General features: G+C 40.0%; 1 protein-coding gene across 1 annotated transcript; it reads right to left on the bottom strand.

The window, feature by feature from the left end:
- Positions 1-9,703: 9,703 nt before the first annotated feature.
- On the bottom strand, positions 9,704-27,105 carry MCM4 (minichromosome maintenance complex component 4). The gene is made up of 16 exons (XM_021688289.2): positions 27,021-27,105; positions 26,483-26,647; positions 25,974-26,137; positions 25,778-25,879; positions 25,441-25,536; positions 25,264-25,359; positions 23,893-24,031; positions 21,304-21,524; positions 18,072-18,192; positions 15,684-15,943; positions 14,859-15,224; positions 14,279-14,406; positions 12,979-13,186; positions 11,496-11,724; positions 10,799-10,932; positions 9,704-9,946 (listed from the first exon to the last, which is right to left on the bottom strand). Exons 1-16 carry the CDS (start codon positions 27,088-27,090, stop codon positions 9,854-9,856), a joined length of 2,592 nt encoding a protein of 863 aa, XP_021543964.1. The 5' UTR covers positions 27,091-27,105; the 3' UTR covers positions 9,704-9,853.
- Positions 27,106-27,995: the final 890 nt, after the last annotated feature.

Genomic DNA, 27,995 nt, shown 5'->3' with positions numbered 1-27,995 from the left:
GACCTAATCAGTATGGATAAAAGTAAGATGTTGGAACTAGAGTTCAGAATAATGATTATAAAGATACTAGCTGGGCTTGTAGCATCCTTTTCTGGAGCAATAAAAGAACTAAAATCTAATCAAGTTGAAATTAAAAAGGCTATTAATGAAATGTAATTAAAAAATGGAGGCTCTAACTGCTAAGATAAATGAGGCAGAAGACAGAATTAGTGATATAGAAGACAAAATAATGGAGAATAAAGAAACTGAGAAAAAGAGAGATAAACAACTACTGAATCAGGGGAGATTTTGAGAGATGAATGATACCATAAAGCAAAACAATATTAGAATAATTGGGGTCCCAGAAGAAGAGGAAAGAGAGAGGGGTAGAATGTATATGGGAGCAAATTATAGTGGAGAACTTCTGTAATGTGGGGAATGAAACAGGCATTCAAGTCCAGGGGGCACAGAGAACCCCCCTCAAAATCAATAAAAATAGGTCAACACCTTGACATATAATAGTGAAACTTGTGAATCTCAGAGACAAAGAGAAAATCCTGAAAGCAGCTCGGAACAAGAGGTCCCTAACCTACAAAGGCAGAAACATTAGACTGGCAGCAGACCTATCCACAGAGACCTGGCAGGCCGGAAAGGACTGGCATGATATATTCAGGGTGCTAAATGAGAAAAATATGTAGCCAAGAATATTTTATCCAGCTAGGACGTCATTCAAAATAGGAGAGATAAAAAGCTTCCAGGACAAACAGAAACTAAAAGAATTTGTGATCACTAAATGAGCCCTGCAAGAAATATTAAAGGGGATCCTTTAAGCAAACTGACAGCCCAAAAGTAAAATAGATCAGAAAGGAACAGAGACAATATACAGAAACAGGGACTTTACAGGTAATACAATGGCACTAAATTCATATCTTTCAATAGTTACCTTGAATGTAAATGGGCTAAATGCCCCAATCAAAAGACACAGGGATCAGATTGGATAAAAAAAGCAAGACCCATCAATATGCTGTCTGCAAGAGACTCATTTAAGGCCCAAAGACACCTCCAGATTGATAGTGAGAGTGTGGAAAACCATGTATCATGCCAATGGACATCAAAAGAAAGCTGGGGTGGCAATCTTTATATCAGACAAATTAGATTTTAAACTAAAGACTATAATAAGAGATGAAGAAGGACACTATATAATTAAAGGGTCTCTCCAACAAGAAGTTCTAACAACTGTAAAAATTTATGCCCCAACATGGGAGCAGCCAATTATATAAGACAATAATAAAATCAAACAAACACATCGATAATAATACAATAATAGTAGGGGACTTTAACACGCCCCTCACTGCAATAGACAGATTGTCTAAGCAGAAGATCAACAAGGAAACAAAGGCTTTGAATGACACACTGGACCAGATGGACTTCACAGGTATATACAGAACATTTTATTCCAAAGCAATAGAATACACATTCTTATCTAGTACACATGGAACATTCTCTAGGATAGATCACATCCTGGGCCACAAATCAGGTCTCAACCGGTACAAAAAGACTGGGATAATTCCCTGAGTATTTTCAGACCACAATGCTTTGAAACTGGAACTCAATCACAACAGGAAATATGGAAAGAACTCAAATCCATGGAGGCTAAAGAGAATCCTAATAAAGAATGAATGGGTCAACCAGAAAATTAAAGAATTTTTCAAAAAATCATGGAAACAAATGAAAATGAAAATACAACTGTACAAAACCTTTGTGATGCAGCAAAGGCAGTCCTAAGAGGAAAGTATATAGCAATACAAGCCTTTCTCAAGAAACAAGAAAGTCTCAAATACACAACCTAATCCTACACCTAAAGGAGCTGGAGAAAGAACAGCAAATAAGGCCTAAACCCAGGAGGAGAAGAGAAATTATAAAGATCAGAGCAGAAATCAATGAAATAGAAACCAAAAGAACAGTAGAACAGATCAATGAAACTAGGAGCTGATTCTTTGAAAGAATTAATAAGATTGATAATCCTCTGGCCAGACTTATCAAAGAGAAAAGAGAAAGAACCCAAATGAATAAAATCATGAAAGAGAAGAGTACACAACCAACACCAAAGAACTACAAACAATTAGAAGAACATATTATGAGCAACTATATGCCAACAAATTAGGCAATCTGGAAGAAATGGATGCATCCTAGAGATGTATCAACTACCAAAACTGAACCAGGAAGAAATAGAAAACCTGAACAGACCCATGACCATCAAGGAAATTGAAGCAGTAATCAAAAAATCTCCCAATAAACATGAGTCCAGGGCCAGATGGCTTCCCAGGGGAATTCTACCAAGCATTTAAAGAAGACCTAATACCTATTCTTCTGAAGCTGTTTCAAAAAATAGAAATGGAAGGGAAACTTCCAAACTTGTTCTATGAGGCCAGCATTACCTTGATCCCAAAACCAGACAAAGATCCTACTGAAAAGGAGAATTACAGACTAATATCCCTGATGAACATAGACGCCAAAATTCTCACCAAGATACTAGCCAATAGGATCCAAATGTACATTAAAAGGATTATTCACCATGACCAGGTGGGATTTATTCCTGGGATGCAAGGTTGGTTCAACATTCACAAATCAATCAACATGACAGAGCACATTAATAAAAGAAAAGACAAGGACCATATGATCCTCTCAATTCATGCAGAAAAAGCATTTGACAAAGTACACCATTCTTTCTGATTAAAACTCTCCACTCTAGGGATGGAGGGAATATACCTCAGTATAATAAGAGCCATATACAAAAAGCCCACAGCAAGTATCATTCTCAACAGGGAAAACTGAGAGCTTTCCCCATAAGGTCAGGAACATGACAGGGATGTCCACTCTCACCACTGTTGTTCAACGTAGTACTAAGAGTACTAGCCTCAGCAATCAGACAACAGAAAGAAATAAAAGGCATCCAAATTGGCAAAGAAGTCAAGCTCTCACTCTTTGCAGATGATATGATACTCTATGTGAGAAACCCAAAGACTCCATCCCAAAATTGCTAGAACTCATACAGGAATTCAGCAAAGTCCCAGGATATTAAATCAATGCACAAATATCAGTTGCATTTCTATACACTAACAGACAGAAGAAAGAGAAATTAAGGAATCAATCCCATTTAAAATTGCATAAAAACCATAAAATATCCAGGAATAAATCTAATCAAAGAGGCATAGGATCTGTACTCTGAAAACTATAGAACACTCATGAAAGAAATTGAGGAAGACACAAAGAAATGCAAAAATGTTCCATGCTCATGGATTGGAAGAACAAATATTGTTAAAATGTCTATGCTACCTAGAGCAATCTATACATTCAATGCAATCCCTATCAAAACAACATCAACTTTTTTCACAGAGCTGGAACATATAATCCTAGAATTTGTATGGAACCAGAAAAGACCCCGAATAGCCAAAGGAATTGTTGAAAAAGAAAACCAAAGCTCTTGGCATGACAGTTCCATACTTCAAGCTCTATTACAAAGCTGTCATCATCAAGACAGTATGGTACTGGCACAAAAACAGACACACAGATCAATGGAACAGAATAGAGAGCCCAGAAATAGACCCTCAACTCTATGGCCAGCTAATCTTCGACAAAGCAGGAAAGAACATCCAATGGAAAAAAAGACAGTCTCTTCAACAAATGGTGTTGGGAAATTTGGACAGCCACATGCAAAAGAATGAAACTGGACCATTTACTTACACCATACACAAAAATAGACTCACAATGGATGAAAGACCTAAATGTGAGGTAGGAATCCATCAAAATCCTAGAGGAAAACACAGGCAGCAACCCTTGTGACCACAGACAAAGCAACTTCTTGCTAGACACATCTCCAAAGGCAAGAGAAACAAAAGCAAAAATGAACTATTGGGACTTCATCAAGATAAAAAGCTTTTGTACAGCAAAGGAAACAGTCGACAATACTAAAAGGCAACCTACGGAATGGGAGAAGATATTTGTAAATGTCTTATCAGATAAAGGGCTAGTATCCAAAAATCTATAAAGAACTTATCAAACTCAACACCCAAAGAACAAATAATCCAATCAAGAAATGGGCCGAAGACATGAACAGACATTTCTGTTCCAACAGACACATGAAAACATGCTTCACATCACTGGGCATCAGGGAAATACAAATCAAAACCTCAATGAGATACCACCTCATAGCAGTCAGAATGGCTAAAATTAACAAGTCAGGAAATGACAGATGTTGGCCAGGATTCGAAGAAGGGGGAACCCTCCTACACTGTTGGTGGGAATGCAAGCTGGTGCAGCCACTCTGGAAAACAGTATGGAGGTTCCTCCAGATGTTGAAAATAGAACTACCCTACGACCCAGCAACTGCACAACTGGATATTTCCCAAAGATATAAATGTAGTGATCTGGAGGGGTACCTGTACCCCAATGTTTATAGCAGCATTGTCCACAATAGCCATTCTATGGAAAAAGCCCAGATGTCCATCAACAGATGAATGAATAAAGAAGATGTGGTATATGTATACACAATAGAATACTACTCAGTCATCAAAAAAGAAAGAAATCTTGCCATTTGCAATGATGCGGATAGAACTAGAGGGTATTATGCTAATTGAAATAAGTCAATCAGAGAAAGATAATTACCATGTGATCTCACTCATATGTGGAACTTAAGAAACAAAACAGAGGATCATAGGGGAAGGGAGGGAAAAATAAGATGAAATCAGAGAGGGAGACAAACCATAAGAGACTATTAATTATAAGAAACAAACCAAGGGTTGCTGGAGGGGGGATGGGGTAACTGGGTGATGGACAACAAGTTGGGCACGTGATGTAATCAGCACTGTGTATTATCTAAGACTGATGATGAATCACTGAACTCTACCTCTGAAACTAATAATACATTATATGTTAATTTAAATTAAAAAATAAATGAATTTTAAAAATTATGAGTGCTTGGGAGTTTCTATTTTATTTTCATTAGAATAGGTAATCTTTGAAAGGTTTTAGGAAATGAGATAATGCCAATTTGTATGGCATTGCCAAATCACGGTAATGTGATTTGTTTTAAAAAGATCAGTTCCAGGGGCACCTGGGAGCTCAGTTGGTTAAGTGTCTGCTTTAGGCTCATTCATGATCCCAGGGTCCTGGGATCAAGCCCCCCGTTGGGCTCTCTGCTCAGCACAGAGTCTACTTCTCCCTCTCACTCTCCTTCTGTGCTCTCTCAAATAAAATCTCTAAAAAATATATTAAAAAAATAAAGATCAATTCCAGTATTAAAGGGTAAAGGGTAAATGGGATCATGTGTGCAGCTTACTTACAAAATTTGATGAGAAAAGTATTTACATAGCCCAGATTATCTCCCCACAAGATACTTAGAATTAGTAGGGGGAAAAAAATAGTAAATTACAATGAAGAAACCTGGCAGACACCACCTTACTCAAGTGATTGAGGTTAACCTATCAGTAAAGTGTCAGGCTTATTGACTCTCTTGATATGATGCACTGGTCACAGTGTCACTTCAGTGGTTCCTGCTGAAATGGATACCCAGAATCTAATCATAAAGACATCAGAGAAACCCAAATTGAGGGATATTTTAATAAGAACTGGCCTGTACTCTTTCAAAATGTCAAAGTCATGAAGAGAAATAACCTAGGAAAATTCCAGATTGAAGGAGACTAGATATGAAAATGAAATGCAACTTGTGATGCTGTCACAGAAATGGAGATTTTTTATGTTTACTAAGAAAAACATGATTGAGACAATTGATGAAATTTGAACATTTGTACAAATGTAACAGTATTCATTTTAAAAATTATGTTATGAAATTGTTCTGTCGTTATATAAGGCAATGTCATTGTCTTAGGATATACATGGTTTTTAGCAAGTTTTTAGAAGTAAAGGGGCATCCTGTTTCTCTGAAATGATTAAAAAAATTTATAGAGAATGATAAAAGCAGATTTGAGAAAATGTTAACACTGAAGTAATTTGAGTAAATGATATATGGGATTTATTTTCATTATTCTTACAACTTTTGTGTAATTCTGAAATTTATTTCAAGAAGTTTTAAAAATGGAGGCACTTGGGAGTTTAGTCAGTTAATTGTCCAACTTTTGATTTCAGGTTGTGGGATTGAGCCCCACATTGGGCTCCCTGCTCAGTGTGGAGTCTGCTTGGGATGTCCTCTCTCCCTTTCCCCCTGCCCCACCCCCCACCCCACTTGCACTCTCTCTCTCTAATAAAAAAAAAAAAAAAACCTTAAAAAAAAGTTTTAAAAATTGAATTGCAAATGTATTTTAAGAAATTACCTTAGATTTAATAAGTAACAGCACTCACTTAAATATGCCCCGACCTGTTTGCTAAGTCATTAAATTCTGGTTTCTTTATTCTTGCTAAATTTTGACTCCTTTGGATGGAATTGATTATATTTATGATGGATACTGGAAGAACAGCATGTGTATATTTGTGTAAATCAAATAAAGCCATTCTAACTAGCAAGTTTATCTCTCAGGGTCAAAATCAGAGAAAAAAATTCAAGTGGAATATATTATGCTATAGTGTTTTTGAAGAAATGTATTCATAGGAAATTAAGCTGAAACTGTATTGTCCTAGTAAGAAAAACCCATATTCTCCTTATTCTGTTCACACTAACAGTACCGAGCACTTACTATACCAGTGTCCTAAGCACTGTAAGTTGGCAGTAAGCCATGAGTCAGGATGTAAACCTGGCAGCCTGCATCTGTGCTCTCTTAAACCACCTGATACAAATAGGGGGATGCTCTTCAGACCAAGGAAGTGGCTCTTGACCTTTCCTACCCCATACTCCTGAGGGGTATGAGATGCTGCAGCTGAGTCATGAGGCACACCTCTCAGGGAGCATCTGTCAGAATTCAGGGGGCAGAGCTCTAATTTAACACATGCTCTTATTCTTCCATTCCATATCCTGAGATTTCACTGATTTCAAGAATGTTCTCTGATAATTTTTATATCCTCATTCTCCCTTCATAGGAGGCAATTCTCTTTACAAATATGTTAACATACATCTATTGCCAGGCACTGCACTGAGGTGATCACCATCCCTGCTTTCAGAGACCTACAGACCACTGGGCAAGTCATAGATGTGAACAAGAAATTCACCAAAAGAAAGTTAAATTCACTATGATGGAACCACTCAGCAACAGGATAGCCACATTATTTTCGTTCAACTAAAATTCCCTTAAAACCAAACTACATATACATTTCATTTGCATTGTATAGTATTTCCATCTTGGCATTGAATTAAAAGGTTTAGAAAAAAAAATTACTAATGTATAAACTTCAGGGAGAAAAATCTTAAGTCAACAACTATTTGAGTATACATTATTTCCCAAGCAATTTCAGGTACTATCTATCAGGACATATTCAATTGCAAATATGGCTTCCAATTTCCTAGCCATTACTGCAGGCTAAGAATTTGGAGGAAGAATCTGTCTTTATTTCCTATATCAACAACTCCACAGAAGTGTATAATCAGCTCTGGAACTTTATGACACCTTGATTTCTAGCTACCTAGTACCTAGTACCTAGTGGCAGCGATCGGAGTGTTTTTTAATTAGTTTATATTTGTACAAGGGACTCATCTTTTTGTGACCTTATTCAGTATGTGATTTAGGGGAAAAGTCAAGAGAGCTCATTCTCAGTGGCCATAGGATGGTTTCCAATTACTTTCAGGTAACTTTGCCTCACAAAACCCTACACGTGTAGTTTTCATGATAATGTATGCTATTTACAGCTTATCAGTGGCAAGCTCAAGTACAGCCTAAACCAGTTATCTCTGAATAACTCAAGAGATGTGAGTAAAACTTATTTCTAGTCTGAATAACATGTGGTCACAAGAACACAGTTCAACAGATTCAAACCTCTCCCCAGTAGAACATTTATGAAGAATGTGTCACATGACAGGCATCAAGGAAACTTCTCTGCGTGGTTTTGGAAATGTAAGCAATGTGTCCAAAAGCATTGAACAGTTAAAAACCTGAGTTATAGCCAGAGCATGGCATAGTTACATAAGTTAAATTTTTAATCAGAAGACTTGACTTTTAATTCCAGCTTCATCTCTTGCTTTGGGTCTTCAGGCAAGAGATGAGACTTCTTGCTTCCTTCATCTATAAAAAGGAAAGACTGAACCTACAGAGTGGCTGACAATTACATATAGAAGGGTGTCCTACATAGTGAGTTCACTGAGGAAACTTCACTAGTAAAGTCACTTGCTGGGCAGTGGGCCTGGATCCTTTGGTGAAGCCCCAACCTAACTACCGCCTCCTTCAAAATATAAGGCATTTTGCAAACCTGTCAAGAACAGCACCTAAGAATGATGACTGACAAAAAGAGTTTGATGAAAATTTGACTCTAAGGGCACCTGGGTGGCACAGTCAGTTAAGCATCCGACTCTTGGTTTCAGCTCAGGTCATGATCTTGGGGTCATGGGATTGAGCCCTGTGATGGGCTCTGCACTTAGCGCAGAGTCAGCTTGAGATTCTCTGCCTCTCCCTCTACCCCTCCCCCTTGTTCACATATGCTCTCTCTAAAATAAATAAGTAATAAATAATAAATAAATAAATAAATAAAATCTAAAAAAAAAGCCTCTAAATATCATTCCAATGTTAACATTTTAATGCTATTTAACCATTCAGTTAGTCCTATCATTTCCTACGATACTGGATTAATGAATGTTGATCCTAAATTATAAAAAAAAAAGGCTAACTCATATAATAACTTCAGTGTTTCAGAGATTATTTATTATAGTCCTATTTCCATATAAAATTCCAGCCTATGGTGGTTTTATAAGAATAATGCCTGCTACGGGATGCCTGGGTGGCTCAGTTGGTTAAGCATCTGCCTTCGGCTCGGGTCACAATCCCAGTGTCCTGGGATTGAGTCAGTCTCGCGTCAGGCTCCTTGCTCAGCAGGAAGCCTGCTTCTCCCTCTGCCTGCCACTCCCCCTGCTTATGCTCTCTCTCTGATAAATAAATAACATCTTAAAAAAAAAAAAAGGATAATGCCTGCTAGGATTGAAATAAATTGGAATTTATAGTGAATTTTTTTGGTGCGTTCTAAAGTACTTACCACTATCATGAATTTCCATGAATATAGTGTTTATTAAAGCTTTTTTTCTTAATGAAAAATAATACCAGATAACCAAATATTACTTATTCAATCCTTTATTTAGGAAAAAGTTTACATATTAGGAAAAAGTAGAAGTTAACCTAGAATCTAATCATTTCCAACCACCTATTTTTTTTTTTAAATCTTATGGAAGCCATCAGAACAAGCCTCTAGAAGGAATTACACTTGAGAGCTGTAAGAGGGAGAAAGGCTCTGGTCCTTCATTACCTCACACTGAATGATATGCACTGGCTAAGTTTTATCTCATATTACAAAAACTTCAAGCATATGGATGATTGCCTTTAGAAAGTCCAGCACAAAAAACATGACCCATGACCCAGACTGCCATCTCCAAAAAACACTGACATCCTCACATATACATACATACATACATACATATATGGCAATACAGATTAAAAGCCCTGGTGCTAAAATAATGGCACTTAAAAAAAAATAGCCTCTACTGTAAAATTGTAAATCGGCACAGCATTTTCACTTAAAATGTTAAACAAGTGAAAACATACACTTCACTATGAAAATTGAACCTAGGTTAGAAAATTTTTATGGAGCCTAATAATGACTTTAGGAATCTATTTCCACTGACAGCAACAGTGGCAGCCGATTGGCCCCTATGCAGCACACATATGTACACAACGACAACACCCAAGTGCAGATAAGCCACACACAGACAGCACTGCTCACAAGAGCTTCAGAGCAAGCGGACAGTTTTGCCAGTTACTGTTAAGAAGTCATCATCAGCCAAGGCACGCAGGGCTTCTTCAAACATATCTTTGGTAATAGCCTTGGGGGAAGAGATGAAAACAATTATTTTACATGTCAAGTACTCCCTTAACTGTTAGGTACACATTGATTTCAATGTAAGGAATCACCAGTCTCTTTTCTTTTTGGTGGCTATACACATTCCTTAGGTTCTAACTCAGGAGGGGCAACCATTTCCTGTAGAGGGCCTGATGGTAAACAGACAGGCTGGACGTCTACCCATATGGTCTGTAGAAGTATAGAAATATTCAACTCTGCCCCTGTAGTGCTAATGCAGCTGCAGAAAATATGCAAGTGAAGAGGCGTTATGAAAACGGGCAAATGGCTGGACTTGGACCCTCGAGTTCTTTTCACTGGGCAACCCAACTTTATTTACAAAAGGGAACCTGATCATTTCATCATTAAAATAAGATGCATGGCTAACATGCATGGTTAACACTATGTATAATAGGAAGAAGCTGCAAACATCCTAAATGTCCAACAATTGGTTAGGAAATGATGGAATAGGCATGCAAAGGGATCTTACCCAATCATTATAGTTATTAAGTCTATTTGCCATCACAGATGATGTTAATAGCATATTTTTAATAAAAACCCAAAGAAAAAGCAAGTTATATAACAGTGTAACTCTAATTGACTATGTTCATTTTTCAAAGAAAAGACATGTGTACATATACACATACAAAAACTATTAAAGGAATACAGCAAAATTTTGTGATTATTTCTTGGGTTTATGGGTGATTTTACTTTTTTTAAAAAATCCAGATCTATATTTAATACTGAAATGAAAGAAAGACTTAAAAAAACCTTAAAAGAAGTACTAAATTAAAAAAGAAAAACTCCATTATGCAAAAAATACTTATAAAACACCTACTATGTCAGATTGTCCCCGGATGTCTTCAAAAAGTTGCTGATATTTTAGAGCTGGTGTTTTGCCCTTAGATAAAATAAGTTTTTTCAGTGCTTCAGCTAACTCTTCTTTCCGTTTACGAGAGGTGGCACTCATTCCTGATTTAAAAGAAATGAAAAAAAAATTAATGAAAGTATTTCTGCTACAAGGAATTTGAAATATTTCAAATTTCCATAAATATTTCTTTAGCAGTGTTGCTACAAAAAAAGGTTAGTGGACAGTGGCTGAATGCGAAAATATATTCAAAATTGTGAGTTCTGAACTCTCTGCTGTTTCCAATTCTCTATAAGCCAGTAACTGCTTGTTTCCACTGAAACACAGTCCACATAATCTGTATAGCAAGTAGACAGCGCTCATTAAGAAATGAATTACTTCTTTAAAATGGACTAACACGGGTGCCTAGATAGCGGAAGAACACTGTGAAATTAGATACAACACTGTGTGTGTGCATGCAGTGTGCTAGGCATATTTTTCTCAACTTTTAACAGATTCTCAAAGAGGCCCTAATCTGAAAAAGGTTAAGAGCCTCTGCCACTTCAAATGATTTGTTAGCTCAAATACGAAATATAAATTACTTGTATGTTAAGTGTGTATATATATATATATATATATGTATTAAAAAAATTCTCATGTGCTCTTATGTTCAATGCAAACAACAGACCTGTAGTTAAAATAGATATGTCCACAATGCCAGTCCGGGGGTCAGTGGCAGACTGCTTTAGAGCTTCCCGATGGAGACGTTTTGCTTCTTCAACATCAACTGCTTCAACTTTGCTTGAGAATCGTACTTTAGCATGGGCTTCTGCTAGTCGAATTAATGACTCCAGCTGTCGAGGGTATGCAGAAACCATTCCTCGGCTGCTACCAATCTTCCTCATGTCTACATAAGCCTAGTGTAGACAGGAGAAAAAAAAAAAAAACACCCAAAACTCCTTGTAACAATACTTCAATTTTGTGGCTGAACTCTGAACAGTTAGGATTCTATTAAATAAACTACCAGCTGCCACGTGCAGTACTAAGGGGAATTAGAAGTCGGATCTTAGCCTTGGGCCTTATAGCTCATCAAGAAGGTGGTATCTGATGTGGCTATGAAGAATGAAGAATGGGAGTGGGCAGGGAGGTGTGTGAGGCTGGCACTCAGGGGACATGGTGTGTTGGGGTAAAGGGCAGGTCACAATTACAGCAGAGGACTATCAGAGCGCCTGTCTGAAAAAGGTGCTCAGGTACCAACTCTGGTTTATGCCCCTGCTGAGGGTTCATTTAATGAGTGAGGCATGCAAAGATTATTGGAATAATGAATAATGAATAAATAATGAATAAAGCTGAGTTGTATTAAACTCACATATATATAACATAACTTTATTTTTTTTTGAGCAACTCTCAAGTATATGATACAAATGGAAAATTACAAATCACCTATAACTTTGAGTATTTTCAGGTGTTTAGTTAGGATGTAAAGGCATCAAAACACCAAGAACCTTCTTAATATCATAACGTATGAATAACTGAAGGTGTCATTATGCACTGCTGTCCATGTGAAAGGATACTGAAAAGTGAACACCAAGTACTCACAAGTCATTTTGCTTTTTAGAAACAAGCAAATGGAAGCTCAGAAAAATTAGATGACTTCTCCAGAGTTACAAAGTTACTAAGTAGCATAACTTCTATTTCAACTCATGTATTCCGATCTTAAATTCACTGTGCTTAGAAATATTTAATTATAGGGGCGCCTGGGTGGCTCAGTCGTTAAGCGTCTGCCTTCGGCTCAGGTCATGATCCCAGGGTCCTGGGATCGAGCCCCGTATCAGGCTCCCTGCTCAGCGGGAAGCCTGCTTCTCCCTCTCCCGCTCCCCCTGCTTGTGTTCCCTCTCTCGCTGTGTCTCTCTCTGTCAAATAAATAAAATCTTTAAAAAAAAAAAAAAAGAAATATTTAATTATAAAAAGTTTGTACGACATATATAAAAAAAAATCTTTTCCCCTTTTTTATCTTTGGAAAAGTCAATTTTGCAACGGAGGAGAAAAAAGTAGTTATAGGAAATAGGTTATTAATAAAATTACTTTTTTAAGGGAGATAGTCAGCTAGTTACATTAATGCTACTGGCTATAGGCTCAACAAAAACATTTTTCAGGGTTTAAACACAGACCTCAATGAGAGCCTGGCTGGCTTCCTGGCTCAGACGAGGCATGACCATGCTGTGGGCGTAAGCAATGTAGTCCTTCAACACTGCCATGTCCATGAACTCCTCCTCCACTTGCTCCTCGCTCTGGTAGTACAAAGCGACAAGGTGGTGGGCCAGACGCCTATCATAGGCTTCGTCCTGAGGGTCCAGCATGAGGAATATCAAATCAAACCTGAGAAAATATTGTAAAAACACTGTTTTCCTGCTTGGGACACCAACACAGCCACATATGTAACTTAAAAATTGCTCCTGGGGATCCTAGGTGGCCCAGTCGGTTAAGCCTCTGACTCTTGGGTTGGGTCATGATCTCATGGGTTGAGATTGAACACTGCATCGGGGTCTGGGGTCCATGCTCAGTGGCATGTCAGCTGGAGATTCTCTCTCCCCTTCTCTGCTATCCCCCCTCCCCTAAGTGCTCTCTAATTAAATAAATCTTAAAAAAAAAATTGCTCCTGAGCCACCTAGGCATGTACAGTGAACATCTGTGTAGTCAGGGCTGCTGAGGGAGAATTAAGAGTCTGCTGTCCATTTGTCTGGTGAGCCTTCAGATCAATCCCCTTCTCCCTAATCTGGCCCCAGCAGGCACCCACTCTTCTGGCCATTAGGTCTGCCCAGGAAATGGCTGGTCACCAAACAGCTCAGTCAAAGAAGTAAGATTCTTTCAAGGGAACTGTTATTGTAATTTTGAAGATTGGAAGATTTAAAGGAAAAAGCATTTAACTGTTTTGGGGAAAAAACAACAAAACACAACTTTGGGAAAAAGTTGAATAATTAAAATCTAAAATCCATTTATGAATACTGTAAATACTATTATAATCTAAAATACTATTTATGAAATACTATTACAATCCATTAATGAAATATTTGTAGCAGTATGGTTGAGAAAAACTGTGGACTACACAACTCTAACAAATTTAATTTTTTAGAACCTTATCTGTCATGTGAAGCTTTTCTCTGTACTTTGATGATATTCTTTAGCGACTTTAAGACTGAGATGAGGAGTAAGTGATGGGCTTCTGAAAAAGATGTCAAGGTGAAATGTGTCCTAACAGCTTCAAAGAATGAATAAATGTTAAGGTGCTACCTACAGCTGAGTAGAGAAACATAGGCTTTGCCATGAAAACCTGACTACCCATGTTAGAAAACTTTGCATTAGAGGGAAGAACTTACGATGCTACCACTTGTTGAATTTTATTATTTCCTTTTATCTCAACCTGAAAATTCTACAAATGAGCAAAGTAAGATCATCTTTATGTTCTCATACCTTGATAATAATGTGTGAGGTAGCTGGATATTTTCAATGGTAGTTTTTTTAGGATTCCATTGAGACTCAATAGGATTTGCTGCTGCCAGGATAGAGGTACGGGCATTGAGCTGGCAAATAATCCCAGCCTGTCAGAGAAAACAGTGCAGTTAGAAGCTTCACCCTGGTGCTAGCAGGAATAGCGTGAGCTATCTTCACCTGGTGTGCCCTTTGCCATATATCCACTGTCACCAAGAGCCACACACATCCCCTTGGAAGGATGGTATCAACAGATTTATCTGGGACAATGCCATCCTCAGATTCACGCCAACAACTGTATTTTAGACAAATGTATGCTGGAACCACATTCTTCTCAGAAACTAAACCCCCTGCATGACCTTTAGGACAAACTCAAGTTCTGTTAATACCATGTATTAGTGGGTTAGTATAGCAAAAAAGATGAAAGAGGAAATACTCAAAGACATTTAGCTGAAACCTAATAGGAAAAGTATTCATGAGTTCCCCAAAGTTAGAACCAAGGTGAATACAGATGCTACATTTCTAAGTGTGCCCACGTTTACACATGGAGAATGGGCCTCACCTTTGCAATGGAAAGAGTCTGCTGTTCCATGACTTCATGTAGTACTGATCTTGTACTTTCATTCATCTTGTCAAACTCATCAATACAGCAGATACCATTGTCACTCAGGACAAGGGCACCAGTCTGCAAGACAAGCTGCCTTGTCTCAGGGTCTTTCATCACATACGCAGTGAGGCCGACTGCACTGGAGCCTTTCCCGGACGTGTACTGGCCCCTGGGGACCAGATTGTACACATACTGCAGCAGCTGGGACTTGCTGGTCCCAGGGTCACCACACAACAGGATGTTGATCTCAGCACGAAATTTGCCTCTTCCTGTGTGACTAAAATCCTTTCTTGTTCCACCAAAGAGCTGAAGCAAGATTCCCTAAACAAACATGTTTAAACATTCACTTACTACAGAGTAACTGAGATCTAGTTTAAATGTTAGAGGTATTTTCTTATCCTGTGAATAAAAAATTGTAATTAAATTAAGGGAAGGTATAAACACGACAGTGCTTTAAGTTATCACTAACCAGTTTATATAGAAGCACATACAACTGTGCCAGAATGGTGGCCATGTAAATCCCTATTCTGACCCCATCTGGCTTTTGCTATGTTTAGAAACATGTAAGTTCAATGTAGATATGAGGAAATGAACAAGGATGCTGGGATTCTTATCAACCAACAACCAAGTTAGATGGTGAGCACCTTGCTCTGTGATCAGGCAACAGTTCTTATCCTTTAGGGGTGGGGGGGGGAGGGTGATGGCAGTAGCGGGGGATGTTCATGCCTTTTGATCTCAAAGAACTATAAATCCTGATCAAAGTTAAAAGTCCACTGCTACCTTCTTTATATCTTCGTGTTCATAAATGCTTGGAGCCAAGGCTGACGCAAGTCTCTCATAAATGTCTGGCTTTCTAGAAAGTTCCTTGAGCAATTCCACACGCTTCTCTGAAAAAAGTTTCTGCTCTGCTTCTTCATCAAGGCCATGCAGACGTTTTGCATCAGTTTTCCGATAGTGAATGACATCAATGTGGGTTTTGTAGACAGACTTCACATTACTCACTCTTGAGTTGACTCGAATAGGAACAGCTCGATAGATGCCTGAGGGCACAACCAAGAGATGCTTTTACCTTCCCTAAATGGCTCATAAACTAGCAGGCAGCACTTAAAAGATCTGAGGGCTGGCAGTGGAAGTGAGCTTTGAGCACACTGCCTTCATGGCCCTCCTAGAGTCAAGGACTCAGGCCTATATTGCAAAGCTCCCTGCTGAAGGAGGCAAGGCAAGTTGGGAAGAACACAGGTTTTTGAAAAAAGCAGACCTAAAAACATGTTCATCTGTGACCACCCGTTAGCTCTATGATCTTGGGCACCTATCTGAGTATAACCATACTGCACATAATCATTCTGAGATTTAAATGAAATTACTCTGGCTTTAGCACAATGCTGGCCTACAGCTGTGTTCAATAAATAGTATATTTAAATAGTATTTTCATTTCTCTTAAGTTGAATGTACAGAATCTGCTTAGTAATTATTTGGCTAGAACAAAGTACTAAAATCCTGTACCAAAAATTTGGGAAGGAAATCCTAAAAGCTCTTTTAAAAATGACTTGAATAAATAAATAAACACTTTTAAAAAATTACTCAAAAATTATTTCATAGACAAGACAGTCTACTGAATCAAAGGTAAAGATATGGTAAAGGAAAAATTACTACATGTTAATAATAAGAAGTGTTTCTAGGTGAATGGCCATAACCTCACATGCTTCCCAAAGAATTTAATTTAAGAACATTAAAAGAAATAAATGAACAATCAACCCTTCAACCATACCAACTCATTTGTTCTCCAGGAAGAAGTTTCCCAAACTGACATTTGTGATGTTTATCTTTTTTGACTTTCAATCTAGAAGGCTTGGACTCTGGGACAATCCAATTTCTTGCTGTTTTCTGAGGAGCAAGCATCTGCTCTCTCTATCACAGGCTTCTTAGCAACTTACCATAGATCACCAATCCTTTTGTTTATTTAACAGGTCAATGTAATTCTTTTTCAAAACATAAAAACCAGTTTATATGTAACATTCTGAGAGTACACAACCTTCTTCATAGCAAGCTGAATTAGGGATGGATGACTAAAGTGGCCTAATTATCTTTACTGGTGCTTGCAATGATTCATCATCACAGAACAACATCAATACTTATTTTACATCTATATGGTGCTTTCCACAGCCCCCATCCCCAAATACGTTCACCTGTATCATCACATTAATTCCACTTGGCAGGTGAGGATATTACAATAGCAGATTAAGCACTTTATCAAAAGATTCAGACAAGTAGGACGGCAGAACGAGGACTGCACATCTTTCACTAATGACACATTCTTTCACGTTGTTAATGGACTACAAGTGCTTTTATAACTTAAGATTGCTATGGGCAGCTGTTGGGCTTCATACTGGGGAGACACATGATGAGAAGTCCCAACTCACTGAATACAACCAACGGGCTACACCAAGAGCCATGGCCACTCCCTGGACTCAGTCCCCACCTTGACTTCAATGAAATGTGCCTGCTGTCCACACAAACACAGCCCCTTTGAGAAACCAGTGCTCATGCTGCTCTGAAGCATCAAGAGAAAGACTGGCATATTCACATGGTACAGCGGAACGAGCACTTTCTTGGCCAGAAGAGAGGAGGAACCCTGTGTCACAGATTACCATAGAACCTCAGCTACAGTGAGCTGCAAGTCTCTGAATCTCCGCTTCCTCTAAAAATACCGTAATGTAACTCCTGTACGGAAGCAAGGTGCTCTGACCCATTTCCTCTCTATAATAAGTAAATGTTAACCCTTGGCTGTACATTTGGAAAGTAAGTAGCAAATTACTTAAAATTCCAAAATTGGTGAGTACTGCTTCCTGGAGCTGCTGGTATAACTCCAATCTTACCAATACCAGTCTTGTCTGAGTTGTTTTTTCAAGTTACCAATGCTATCAGGTCAAAATACACTCACAGCTCTGGAACACTGAGAGCAAAGAGCAAGCAACTGCAAGGACAACGCACTGAAAGGTTCCATACTGCTAGGTAAAAAAGTGATTAAAGCATTACAGGCAGGACCAAGCCTCATGCCAATGAATTCATGACCAAGCCAAAGGACTGACTAAAAAGTATCAAAAAAAAAAAAAAGCAAGACATACTTATCTCATTAATACAGCCTTCATTCTTAGCCTTCATTCTTACCTGTAACGTTCACTCTGTCTCCAGGCTGAACCTTGTCAACAAGATCATTGTGAGCAAAAAGGATGACAGTATGAGGTGTCTGCCCTGCAGGCATATCTTCAGGAGACTCTTGAAGTTTGATCTGAAAGAGCAGTAGAAACAGAAAACTCAGGAAATGACAAGCATAATTCAGACAAAACTGCCAGTCTTTGTACCACTCTATTTTTTATGTTTACCACATTTTTATTTTATTAAGAAGATTTCATATTTTTAGAGAGAAAGCATGCATGCATGTGTGTGCACCTGAGTGGGGGAGGGATTGAGGGAGAGGGAGGGAAACAGACTCCCAGCTGAGCATGGAGCCAGCTGCAGGCCTCGATCTTACAACCTGAGCCAAAAGCAAGAGTTCCACACTCAACTGACTGAGCCACCCAGGCACCCCTACCACATTTATTTTTAAAACACCATTCTTGGAGCACCTGGGTGGCTCAGTCAGTATAATATCTGCCTTTGCTCAGGTTATGATCCCAGGGTTCTGGGATCGAGCCCCGCATCGGGCTCTCTACTCAGTGGGGAGCCTGCTTCTCCCTCTGCCTCCCCCAGCTTGTGTTTGTGTTCTCTCTCAAATAAATAAATCTTAAAAAAAAATAAAACACCATTCTTTGTTTTTATCACCAGATAGCTAACATTTTTTTTTTTTTTAAAACCTTTAATGTGATATGAACACACATTTTGTAAGGATATTGTGTATTTACAAATTCTCCTATCTGGGGGGCGTGGTCAGTGATTTATGTGACTGTCGCCATTTCAAGGTTGTAGTGGATATTGCTTTGTATAAATGTTTGTCTAAATTTCTAATTATGTTTTTAGCAGTTACTTCTAGAGATTTCCTGGGTGGAGAAGTACACACTTTTCAGGTTCACGGTTAAGCACTTTTGTGCATCTCTCCTAGTCACTGCGTGCACCTCATAAACACTTAGCCTGGTTACTCATCTAAAGGTATTTGCTGAGCCCCTGGCATGTGCTGGACCCTGGTTCTAGGTGTTGGGGACTCCACAGTGAATGAAGTCTTCCCTCAGAGTGGAGTGAGGACAGACAATAACATTTGACAGTGACAAATGTAATGGGCAGAAGAAAAAAAGAGCAAGGAACATGGGCAGTGGGGGTGGAGGAGATGCTTTTCATAAAGCAAGGTTAGGGAAGGCCTTTCTCAGGTCAAGGAACCTCTAGGCAGAGGTCTAGGGGACGTTAGGGAGGAAGCCATGTGTTCTGAATGGTAAGAACAGCAAGTGCAAAGGTCCTGAGGCAAACCTGTGCTTGGCTGAGAAGCCCTGTATAAGGAAGTGGTTGAGACACCATCAGTGAGGTCTGTGCGTACAAAGGTATGTTGTGGTGATGATGTTGGGCCACATAGTTTGGAGACTACTCTAGGATACTAAGTTTTATTTCAAGTCAGTTTGGGAGTCTTTGAAGCATTCTAAGAAAGAATATTACACTATAAGCTCCTTGGGAGCATGGTTCCACATTTGTATCTCTAGCTCTCAGCACCATGCTGGCATGACTTGAGGTACATTTGCTCCAATAATTGATAGCAATATTAGATGAAAATTTAGATCTATAATTTTCAATTCTTTGGTTAGTAAAAACGTTGAACACTTTTTCACATTTGCTAGTATTTTTCTTATTGAGTCCCCATATGGAAACTAGCTTTGTAGTATTTTTTTTTTTAAAGATTTTATTTATTTATTTGACAGAGAGATAGAGAGAGAGCACAAGTAGGCAGAGAGGCAGGCAGAGGGAGAGGGAGAAGCAGGCTCTCTGCTGAGCAGGAAGCCTGACGTGAGGCTCGATCCCAGGACCCTGGGATCATGACCTGAGCCGAAAGCAGCCGCTTAACCGACTGAGCCACCCAGGCGCCCCAACTCTGTAGTATTCTGAACATATTTTATTTAAATTTTAAAAAGTTGTTTAAACATTGTAACAAAATTAAAAAAACTTAACAGTCCTTGTCCCTGTGCCTACTTTAACACCATTATAATCAAGGCAAATAAATGATTTTGACTTTCCCCACTTATTTCTATGTTGTTTTAATAACTTCATCTTGACATTTTCATTATTAAAGGGGTGCCTGGGTGGCTTAGTCAGTTAAGCATCTGACTCGTAGTTTCAGCTTAGGTCATGATCTTGCAGTTGTGAGACTGAGCCCCGTGTGGGGCTCTGCACTCAGTGTGGAGTCTGCTTCATTCTTTCTTCCTCTCCCTTCCTTTTTGCCCCTCCCTGTGCGCACACTCTCTCTAAAATAAATAAAATCTTTAAAAAAAATTTCATTAAAGACACAAAAGCCAAACTTCCTTTAAAATGTGTGAGAAAAACTTCAGAAAAATTGTCAACTCATTCTGTACCAGTGGAACAGCTGCAAAATGACAAAATTTAACCAAGTAATTTTTACCAATATATTTTTCAAAATATTTTAAAGTAATCTCTACACCCAATGTGGGGCTCAAACTTCTAACTCAGAGATCAAGAGTCACATGCTCTACCAACTGAGCCAGCCAGGCACCCCAATTTTTACTGATCGTATGTTTTATATGCTTTTGTCTGATATACTAAATTTTTTTTTACAAGCTTAAGTATTTCCTATAGAAACATCTCATGTTAAAATTTTTTTAAAAGATTTATTTTAGGGCACCCGGGTGGCTCAGTCAGTTAAGCATCTGCCTTCGGCTCAGGTCATAAGCCCAGGGTCCTGGGATCGAGCCCCGCATCGGGTTCCCTGCTCAGCCGGGGAGCCTGCTTCTCCCTCTCCCTTTTCCCCTCCCCCATGCTCGTGCATACTCTCTCTCTCAAATTAATAAATAAAACCTTAAAAAAAGATTTTAGAGAGAGAGGGGAAGGGGGAGGGGTGGGGAAAGGACAGAGGTAGAGGGAGAAAAAGTCTAAAGCAGACTCTGCACTAAGCGCAGAGCTGGATGTGGGGCTTGATCTCTCAAGCTGAACAGAAACCAGACGTTTAACCAACTGTGCCACCCAGGCACCCCTCACATTAAATTTAATAAGTCAAAAAGTGGAGATAATAGTGAAATAATGCGTTTTTCTTATTAGAAAGTATCTTAGGCCATGAGAACGTGGCATATATAATAACGACCTGGTGCTCACTGGCAATTAAAAAGGAACATTCCCATCCCAAAGCTGAAGCCTTAAGCACTAATATGCCAAAGGGGAGGCCTCCCAGGGTACTCAAGAAGGCACATACCATCTGCTTGTCAGAGAACACAGAGCGGTTGTGGATCAGCGCCATGCTGTGGGTGGTGTGGCAGCGCTCACAAACAGAGGGCTCGGCAATGCGGCCACGGTCAATCTCCACCCGAGCTGTGTGGGCACACACTTGGCACTGGAAGAAGGCCTCTTGCATCTCTGGAATCAGCTGGGATGTCCTGATTACCATGCCACTGATGGCAATAAGCTGGTCGATGTCTACAAGGAGTTGGGGAGAGAGGTCAGCTTATCCATTAGCCACTGCCCACAGCCCAGCCAGAGGTGGTCTCTTCCCTGAGCTATATTCCTGCCAGGGCAGGTCTGGGTCTGCCATCAAGCCCAGGAGAATCTTACTGGGAGATGCAGAGGTACCTGGGGATGGCTGGGGTCACAGGTAGGTGCTGTGGCCAGGGCATGAATGTTTCACTGGGTATCCTCAGGTCTGGCCTGGGATGCCCTTCCTGTGTTGTCTCCCTTCTTCTCAACTCCGATGGACCTCTGGCTTTCTGCCTCATGGCAGGCATCCACCACCTTCCTGCTCATCTACCCCCTGCTCCCCTCCACCTTCTGGGTTTGCATTAGAAACTTTACACTTTTGCCTTCTTTGCCCCATGGACTTCTGCCTCATGCACTGTATAATGTGGAAGTCCTGCTGTCTCAGTGTATGTGAAATGCATTGGCTCCAGAGCCAGATGGTCTGGGCTGAGTACCTGTGTGACCCTGGGGATACCCTTAGCCTCTCTGTGCCCATCTACACATGGCAATAATGGCACCTACCTTACATTTGTTGAAGATTAAGAGCCTGCATACATCAAGCCTAATAAGAACAGTACTTGGCAGAAATAAGCACTATATAACTTAGCCAATCATTACCATCTATATAAGAAAGCCCTTGTATAGAATATTTTTCACTCTTGCTCCTGGTTTGGACTTTCCCTGATAAGAAAACTTTAACCTAACTAATTCCCACTGCTGGTTCCAAATGAGTTATACTGTTACTCATAATCAACAAAACATGGCCTGTAGTTAGCCACAGCTGGCCTTGTAGTTTGTCTCAGCCTTCCAGTACTTATTGCTGCTTCACAAGGTCTTTCCCACTTGGTCTTGTCCTCCCTTCTACCTATTTACAAATCTTCCTTTCTTCTCTCCCTACCAATCCTTATTTTACTTTAAAAAGTAACCTCCGTAGTATGTTACACAAATCAACATAAAAGTTAAAAACTTTTAAAATCAGTTAAGTATCTGGCAATTCCTCTTCCTCTGAAATTATGATAATCTCCAGTCTTACCCTGAAATTCTTCATGTACCAATGCTCTGCCTCTGAAAAACGAACTATAGCACTCTCAGTGTCCTACTTCCTCCAATGTCTCCACTGAATACCCTATCACAGAAGTGAGGTCGGGAACCAATTTCATAAGAAAATATGTATTCCTTTATTCAACAGTGAACTCCAACACTTGCTCCTTTGTTAGCTGTTTTATTTTCTTATAGTGACATTTGTGTCTTTTGCGCATTCATCTATAGGGCTGTTTATAAATTCTCAATAGTGTTTATATCTTAATCTTCACACACGGCAAATACCATGTTTGTCCTGAATTTCACTCTTATGGCCGCTGTCCAGCTTAGGACCCTGCTGCTCCATACTGGAGTTACTATTAAAGTCTCTTAACTGAACTTCAAAATACCTTGCACACTAGACCCACCCACCATGAACTTCTCAAGAGTAGCAAAAGCTTTCTCACTTTCTTCTGAACAAGTATCAGTGGCTCCCTACTGACTCTGGAATAAAAATCTGTATTAAATTGGAATTCAAAGCTCTTCAGGACCCAGGCTTTCCAGTCCTCACACAAACATTTCCTCCCTTACTTTCTGCATCAGCCAGCACTTATAACCTGCATATAGCTCTGCTTTGCTTCTGCCTACATCCCCTTTGTGCTGTCCAGCGTGAATTCTGCTTTCCAAATCCTTATTATAATTCAAATTTCTCTTTTACCATGAACTCTTCCTACCTGGGTCTAGCATTCTCCTTCCCTCCCTGGGCTGAGACATCTCCTGCACTGCTCTCTTGTTCTATGTTTCCTTTATTTACTTTCCAAACTAGATTTTTTTTTAAAGGTTTATTTAATCATTTGAGAGAGGGAGAGAATCCTCAAGCAGACTCCCTACTGAGTATGGACCTGAGATCATGACCTGAGCCACAATCAAGAGTCGGATGCTCAACCCACTGAGCCACCCAGGTGCCCCCCAAACTAGATTCCTTTCTTAAGCTCCAAAGAAGGGATTATATTTTGTATTTGTTTTCTGCAGTGATTTTGAAAACATGCCTACTTAGTAACTGTAAAATTATTACATTTGGGCAAGTTCACCTTAAATAGAGAACTGTCAAGAGTTACAACCTCTTTTATGTAATTTCAGTTAAGTTAAAAGAAGGTAGGGTGGGTTGAAAGGCATATAGGGTAAATGAATCTGCCATATATTTAGTCAATTTATAATCTATTACCACCACTATCACATATACCAATTCTTTTAAAATTCCTTGACGAAATAAGATTTTATTTTTTATTTTCCTGCTATCAAAAAACATTACCTTCTGGATTCAGGTTCCTCATATTTTTCATCTTTAATGCATTGAATGGTCTTACTTGAATCTGATGTTCTAAGATTGAGTCAGGGTAACGGTCAAAGAAGATCTCATTGACAGCCATGTCAAAGGTTGGGATAACTTCCTATAAAAATGAATGTAAAGAAGCCAAGCTGTGTTTATATTTCCATCTTAGAATTAAATACAAGAAACAAGGCATTTCATATTAGCAAAGTATAAAAACAAATACATCTGGCATAATCCTTAAGTATCATCTCTATATAATCACGAACATGCTGTTTAAAAACATTAGGTACATTGAGACTGAGCTCTCTCACCTCTGCATATTCTCATTTGGGTTAAGTGTGGTCATATATATGAAACCTTCACAATGTACTGACATACCTTAGGCTTTTAATTAGTAATGAAAAGTTTCTGAACTCAGAAACTCATAACTTTTATGTTAGGGAACTCGACCAAGGTCACACAGCTATTAAACAGCAAGATCAAGATATAAAACAAATATAGCTGATACTTCAATAATAAAATCTGACATAAAGCTTAAAATAAAAAGGTTATAAGGGTGCCTGGGTGGCTCAGTTGGTTAAGCGCCCGACTCTTGATTTTGGCTCAGGGCATAATCTCAGGGTTGTGAGATCGAGCCCCATGTCAGTCTCTGTGCTGGGTCTGGAGCCTGCTTAAGATTCTCTTTCTCCCTCTCCCTCTGCCCCTCCCACCCCAAATTAAAAAAAAAAGAAAGAAAGAAAAAGATTACAACACGGTTAACATAATCTGCTACGGACAGCACACAGTGTAAGGCATTTATTTATAAAATAGTTTTGCTTAAGGGATGCCTGGGTGGCACAGTTAGTTGAGTGTCTGACTCTTCATTTCAGCTCAGGTCATGATCTCAGGATCATGAGATCCAGCCCCAACTGGGGCTCTGCACTGAGCCTGGAGTCTGCTTAAGACTATCCATCCCTCTCCCTCTGCCCCCACACCCCCCGCCACCTCCTGCGTGTATGCACTCTCTGAAATAAATAAATCTTAAAAAAATTTTTTTTCCACTTAAGGTAATTTACTTCATCCAACCCAAGCAGCTATGAATTTTAAGAGTCACCATTATTTTAAATACTATTAAGGAACAACCTGCCAATTAGACTATGACCTGCCACTGACAATAATACACATCCCAATTTTGGAAACGTGAAAGTGTGAGGAAATGTTCATCTTAAAGGAGAAGAAATAGGATTTTCTTAAGTTGTGGTGCTCTGGAGGCACATTCTTTTTGCTATCCAGGAAATTCTGCTATTCAAAAACCCTCTAGGTGTTCTGCGTGTTTACTATAATCCATCAAGGTCAAAATCAAAGTCTTACCTGTGGGTAGCAGATGAGCTGTCTGTATAGATTTTTGTCAAATGATTTTATGTGTTCACAGTTTACATTTAAAAATGGCTCTCCGATGACATTTATCTAGAAGAGAAAACAAACAAGTTATGTTCTGCTGATTGTTTTAAAATGCATTAATTTGATTTTATAAGACTATTTGATTACCTCCCCAAGTCGTTGCATGTACAAAGGTTCAGTAATATCTATGCCAATATTTTCCTCTTCTTTAGCCAGAGGGTCAATAAAACGCTGAAGGAATCTCTTGATGTGGAGAGAAAAAGAGTAAGTTTGATGCATTAGGAATAACAACTACTTACAATGCAAAATATTATGAGTATGTCACTATTTGGAGACAGACGTAAATAGTATTTTTTCTTTTTAAAAACATCAACAATTCTAAGCCACCTAAAATTCTACCCCAGTGTTACAGCTACTGAGGTACTGTTTCTAAACCTTTTCTCCCAGCATTTTCAGAACCCTAAAGTATTAAGGTACAGCTCACCTGAAAATTTTCTTTGCATGTCGCCACATTTACATCTGTTCCCCAAATCACAAGTTTTTGGCCTAGAGACTGCTCACTCGCCACTATATCTTCTGTTGCTGGCTATACAGAAAAATATGATAGAACCAGTTAATAGGGAATTACCCATTTTATGTTCCCCAAATGCCCCTATCAGAAAACTGTACTGTGTACTCACCACATCAGACTGCAAATCCACCTGCAGGCCCTTCCGTGCAGACCCCAGGTCAGGCCTCTGCCTCACAGGTGTGCCTCTAACACCACTCCTTGGAGTTCCCTCTACCCGAGAGCTGGGAGTGCCATATGTCAGCGGTGAACTAACGTCAAAGTCAAGGGGAACTGCTATAAAAACAAATTTGAAAGTCTACAATAAAATTCTGGTAGCCTATCAAATCCTAAACTACAGCATGTTGATTTAAGTCATCTAAGCACAAGAGCAAATAATATTCCTTGTAACCTGTGGTGGTGAAGATTCTGAGGACTATTAAACCTTCTAGTATAAAAAAGCACCAAAACTTTTTTTCTCTGTTCACTAAGCCCGAACATGTACCTATCTTTGTACTCTTAGTGAACATATTAGCTCATGTCGGGTTACATCAACTACCCGTTAACAAACCAGCAAATCTGACCGGCTAAAGCATCATCCATATATTAACCACAGTAGAACTTAGATCGCCAAAAACATACTTGAGGAATGTATTTGAGCAGGGCTGGAAAATAACATATCCTGCGCGGCAGGGCTCTGCAGGTCAGCTCCAGGTGAGGTCGGCATAGGCTGTAACTCTCCTGTAGAGGTAGAATCTTCGCCTCTACGTCTCTGATATGGTGACGACCTGGCATCTTCACTTCGAGCTTGTGACACAGAACACAGAAAAGATGGCCATCAATTCTCACGTTTGGTCTTCCGGGAGTTCCATCAAGTCTCTTGGGAACAAACACAAACCAAAAAAAACAGAGACAAATGGGCACGGACATGCTTAACAATTAGGGTGGAAACGAGGGCCCAGCACTGCCTGCCTCACAAAAAAAGTATCTGCACACTAGAATTGACAGAGCATGAGCAAATGCTCGCCGTCCTCACATCTTACTCCACCTGGAACTTAAAGACTGCGCTCAGAGCCAGAAATCAGGCGAACAGACCAGGTCTCTCTCTGGTGGCGGGAAAAAGCCAGAAGAGGGGAAGGGAGGGTAACGTGGCGGGCTCGACTCACGGTAAGGGACTTACGCGTCTGCGCAGGGGTCAACCGCCCGCGCCGGCTGCCGCGGCGGCTCGGGGTGGACGCCGGGGACGACATGGTGCTCGTGGAATCTGCGCGAGAAAAGGGCAGTTTCCACCCGCATCCGCCCCGGCTTCCTCCCTCCCCACCGCACAGATACCCTCTCTGGGCTCCGCAGCCCACACGCTGCTACCGGGGAAGCTCGCCTCTGACGCCCGCAGGGCACCCGGACGCACCTGGTGGGTCGCCGTCCTACACCGCACGAGCGGAACAAGGTTTCGCGCCTTCGGCACCATTGTCAACGCCCTCGGCGGTGCCCCACCAATCACAGCAGCGCTCTCGCATGGCTCCGCCTCCGGAAGGTGCCACTGTGCACCAATAGGGGGTACTGAACGGCCTCCTTAGGCGCCCCACGGAAGGCAGACTCAAGCCTCGCTCGGTGCCCCCCTCCGTTTAGATGGTCTGGCCCCCTGCGCAACTGCGTTTTCGCGGGAAATCTGGGGAGTCCCGCCAGACTGTGTTCACGGAAGGGTTGATCTACACTGTATTGTTGGATAAGGAGAATATTCTTTATCCCTTAAGCATCTTCATTTCTAAACACATTACACATGCATTTTTCACTCTTTATCAAGGGACTACTTCGTAGATCTTGACCCAAGCCTCTAGTTTCTTTTTTATCTGGCTCCGGTGTTTAGACAACTCTAATTCACCAGCCATCCTCCCCCTCTATTTCCGGAGGTCAAACCGCTAGATTCCTGTTTCTCTCTAAGCTCCGATGTATGCATGCTAAGTGTATTGTATGCAACACATGCCTGCCAATATATTAATTGACATCTCAATGGGCTCTTCCTACGGAGAAGACCCCTCTTTTCAGGGTCCCCCGGAAGTTTCCCGCCACCGCGAGCCCCGCCCCTGCCCTGGGAACTCCGCCCCCGTACCCGTGAGCCCCGCCCCCGAGCCCCGCGGCATTTTGGGGCGCACGC

This window comes from Neomonachus schauinslandi, chromosome 4, assembly GCF_002201575.2.
Source record: "Neomonachus schauinslandi chromosome 4, ASM220157v2, whole genome shotgun sequence".
NCBI lineage: Eukaryota > Metazoa > Chordata > Mammalia > Carnivora > Phocidae > Neomonachus > Neomonachus schauinslandi.
This window is presented reverse-complemented; position numbering and strand designations above follow the sequence as displayed.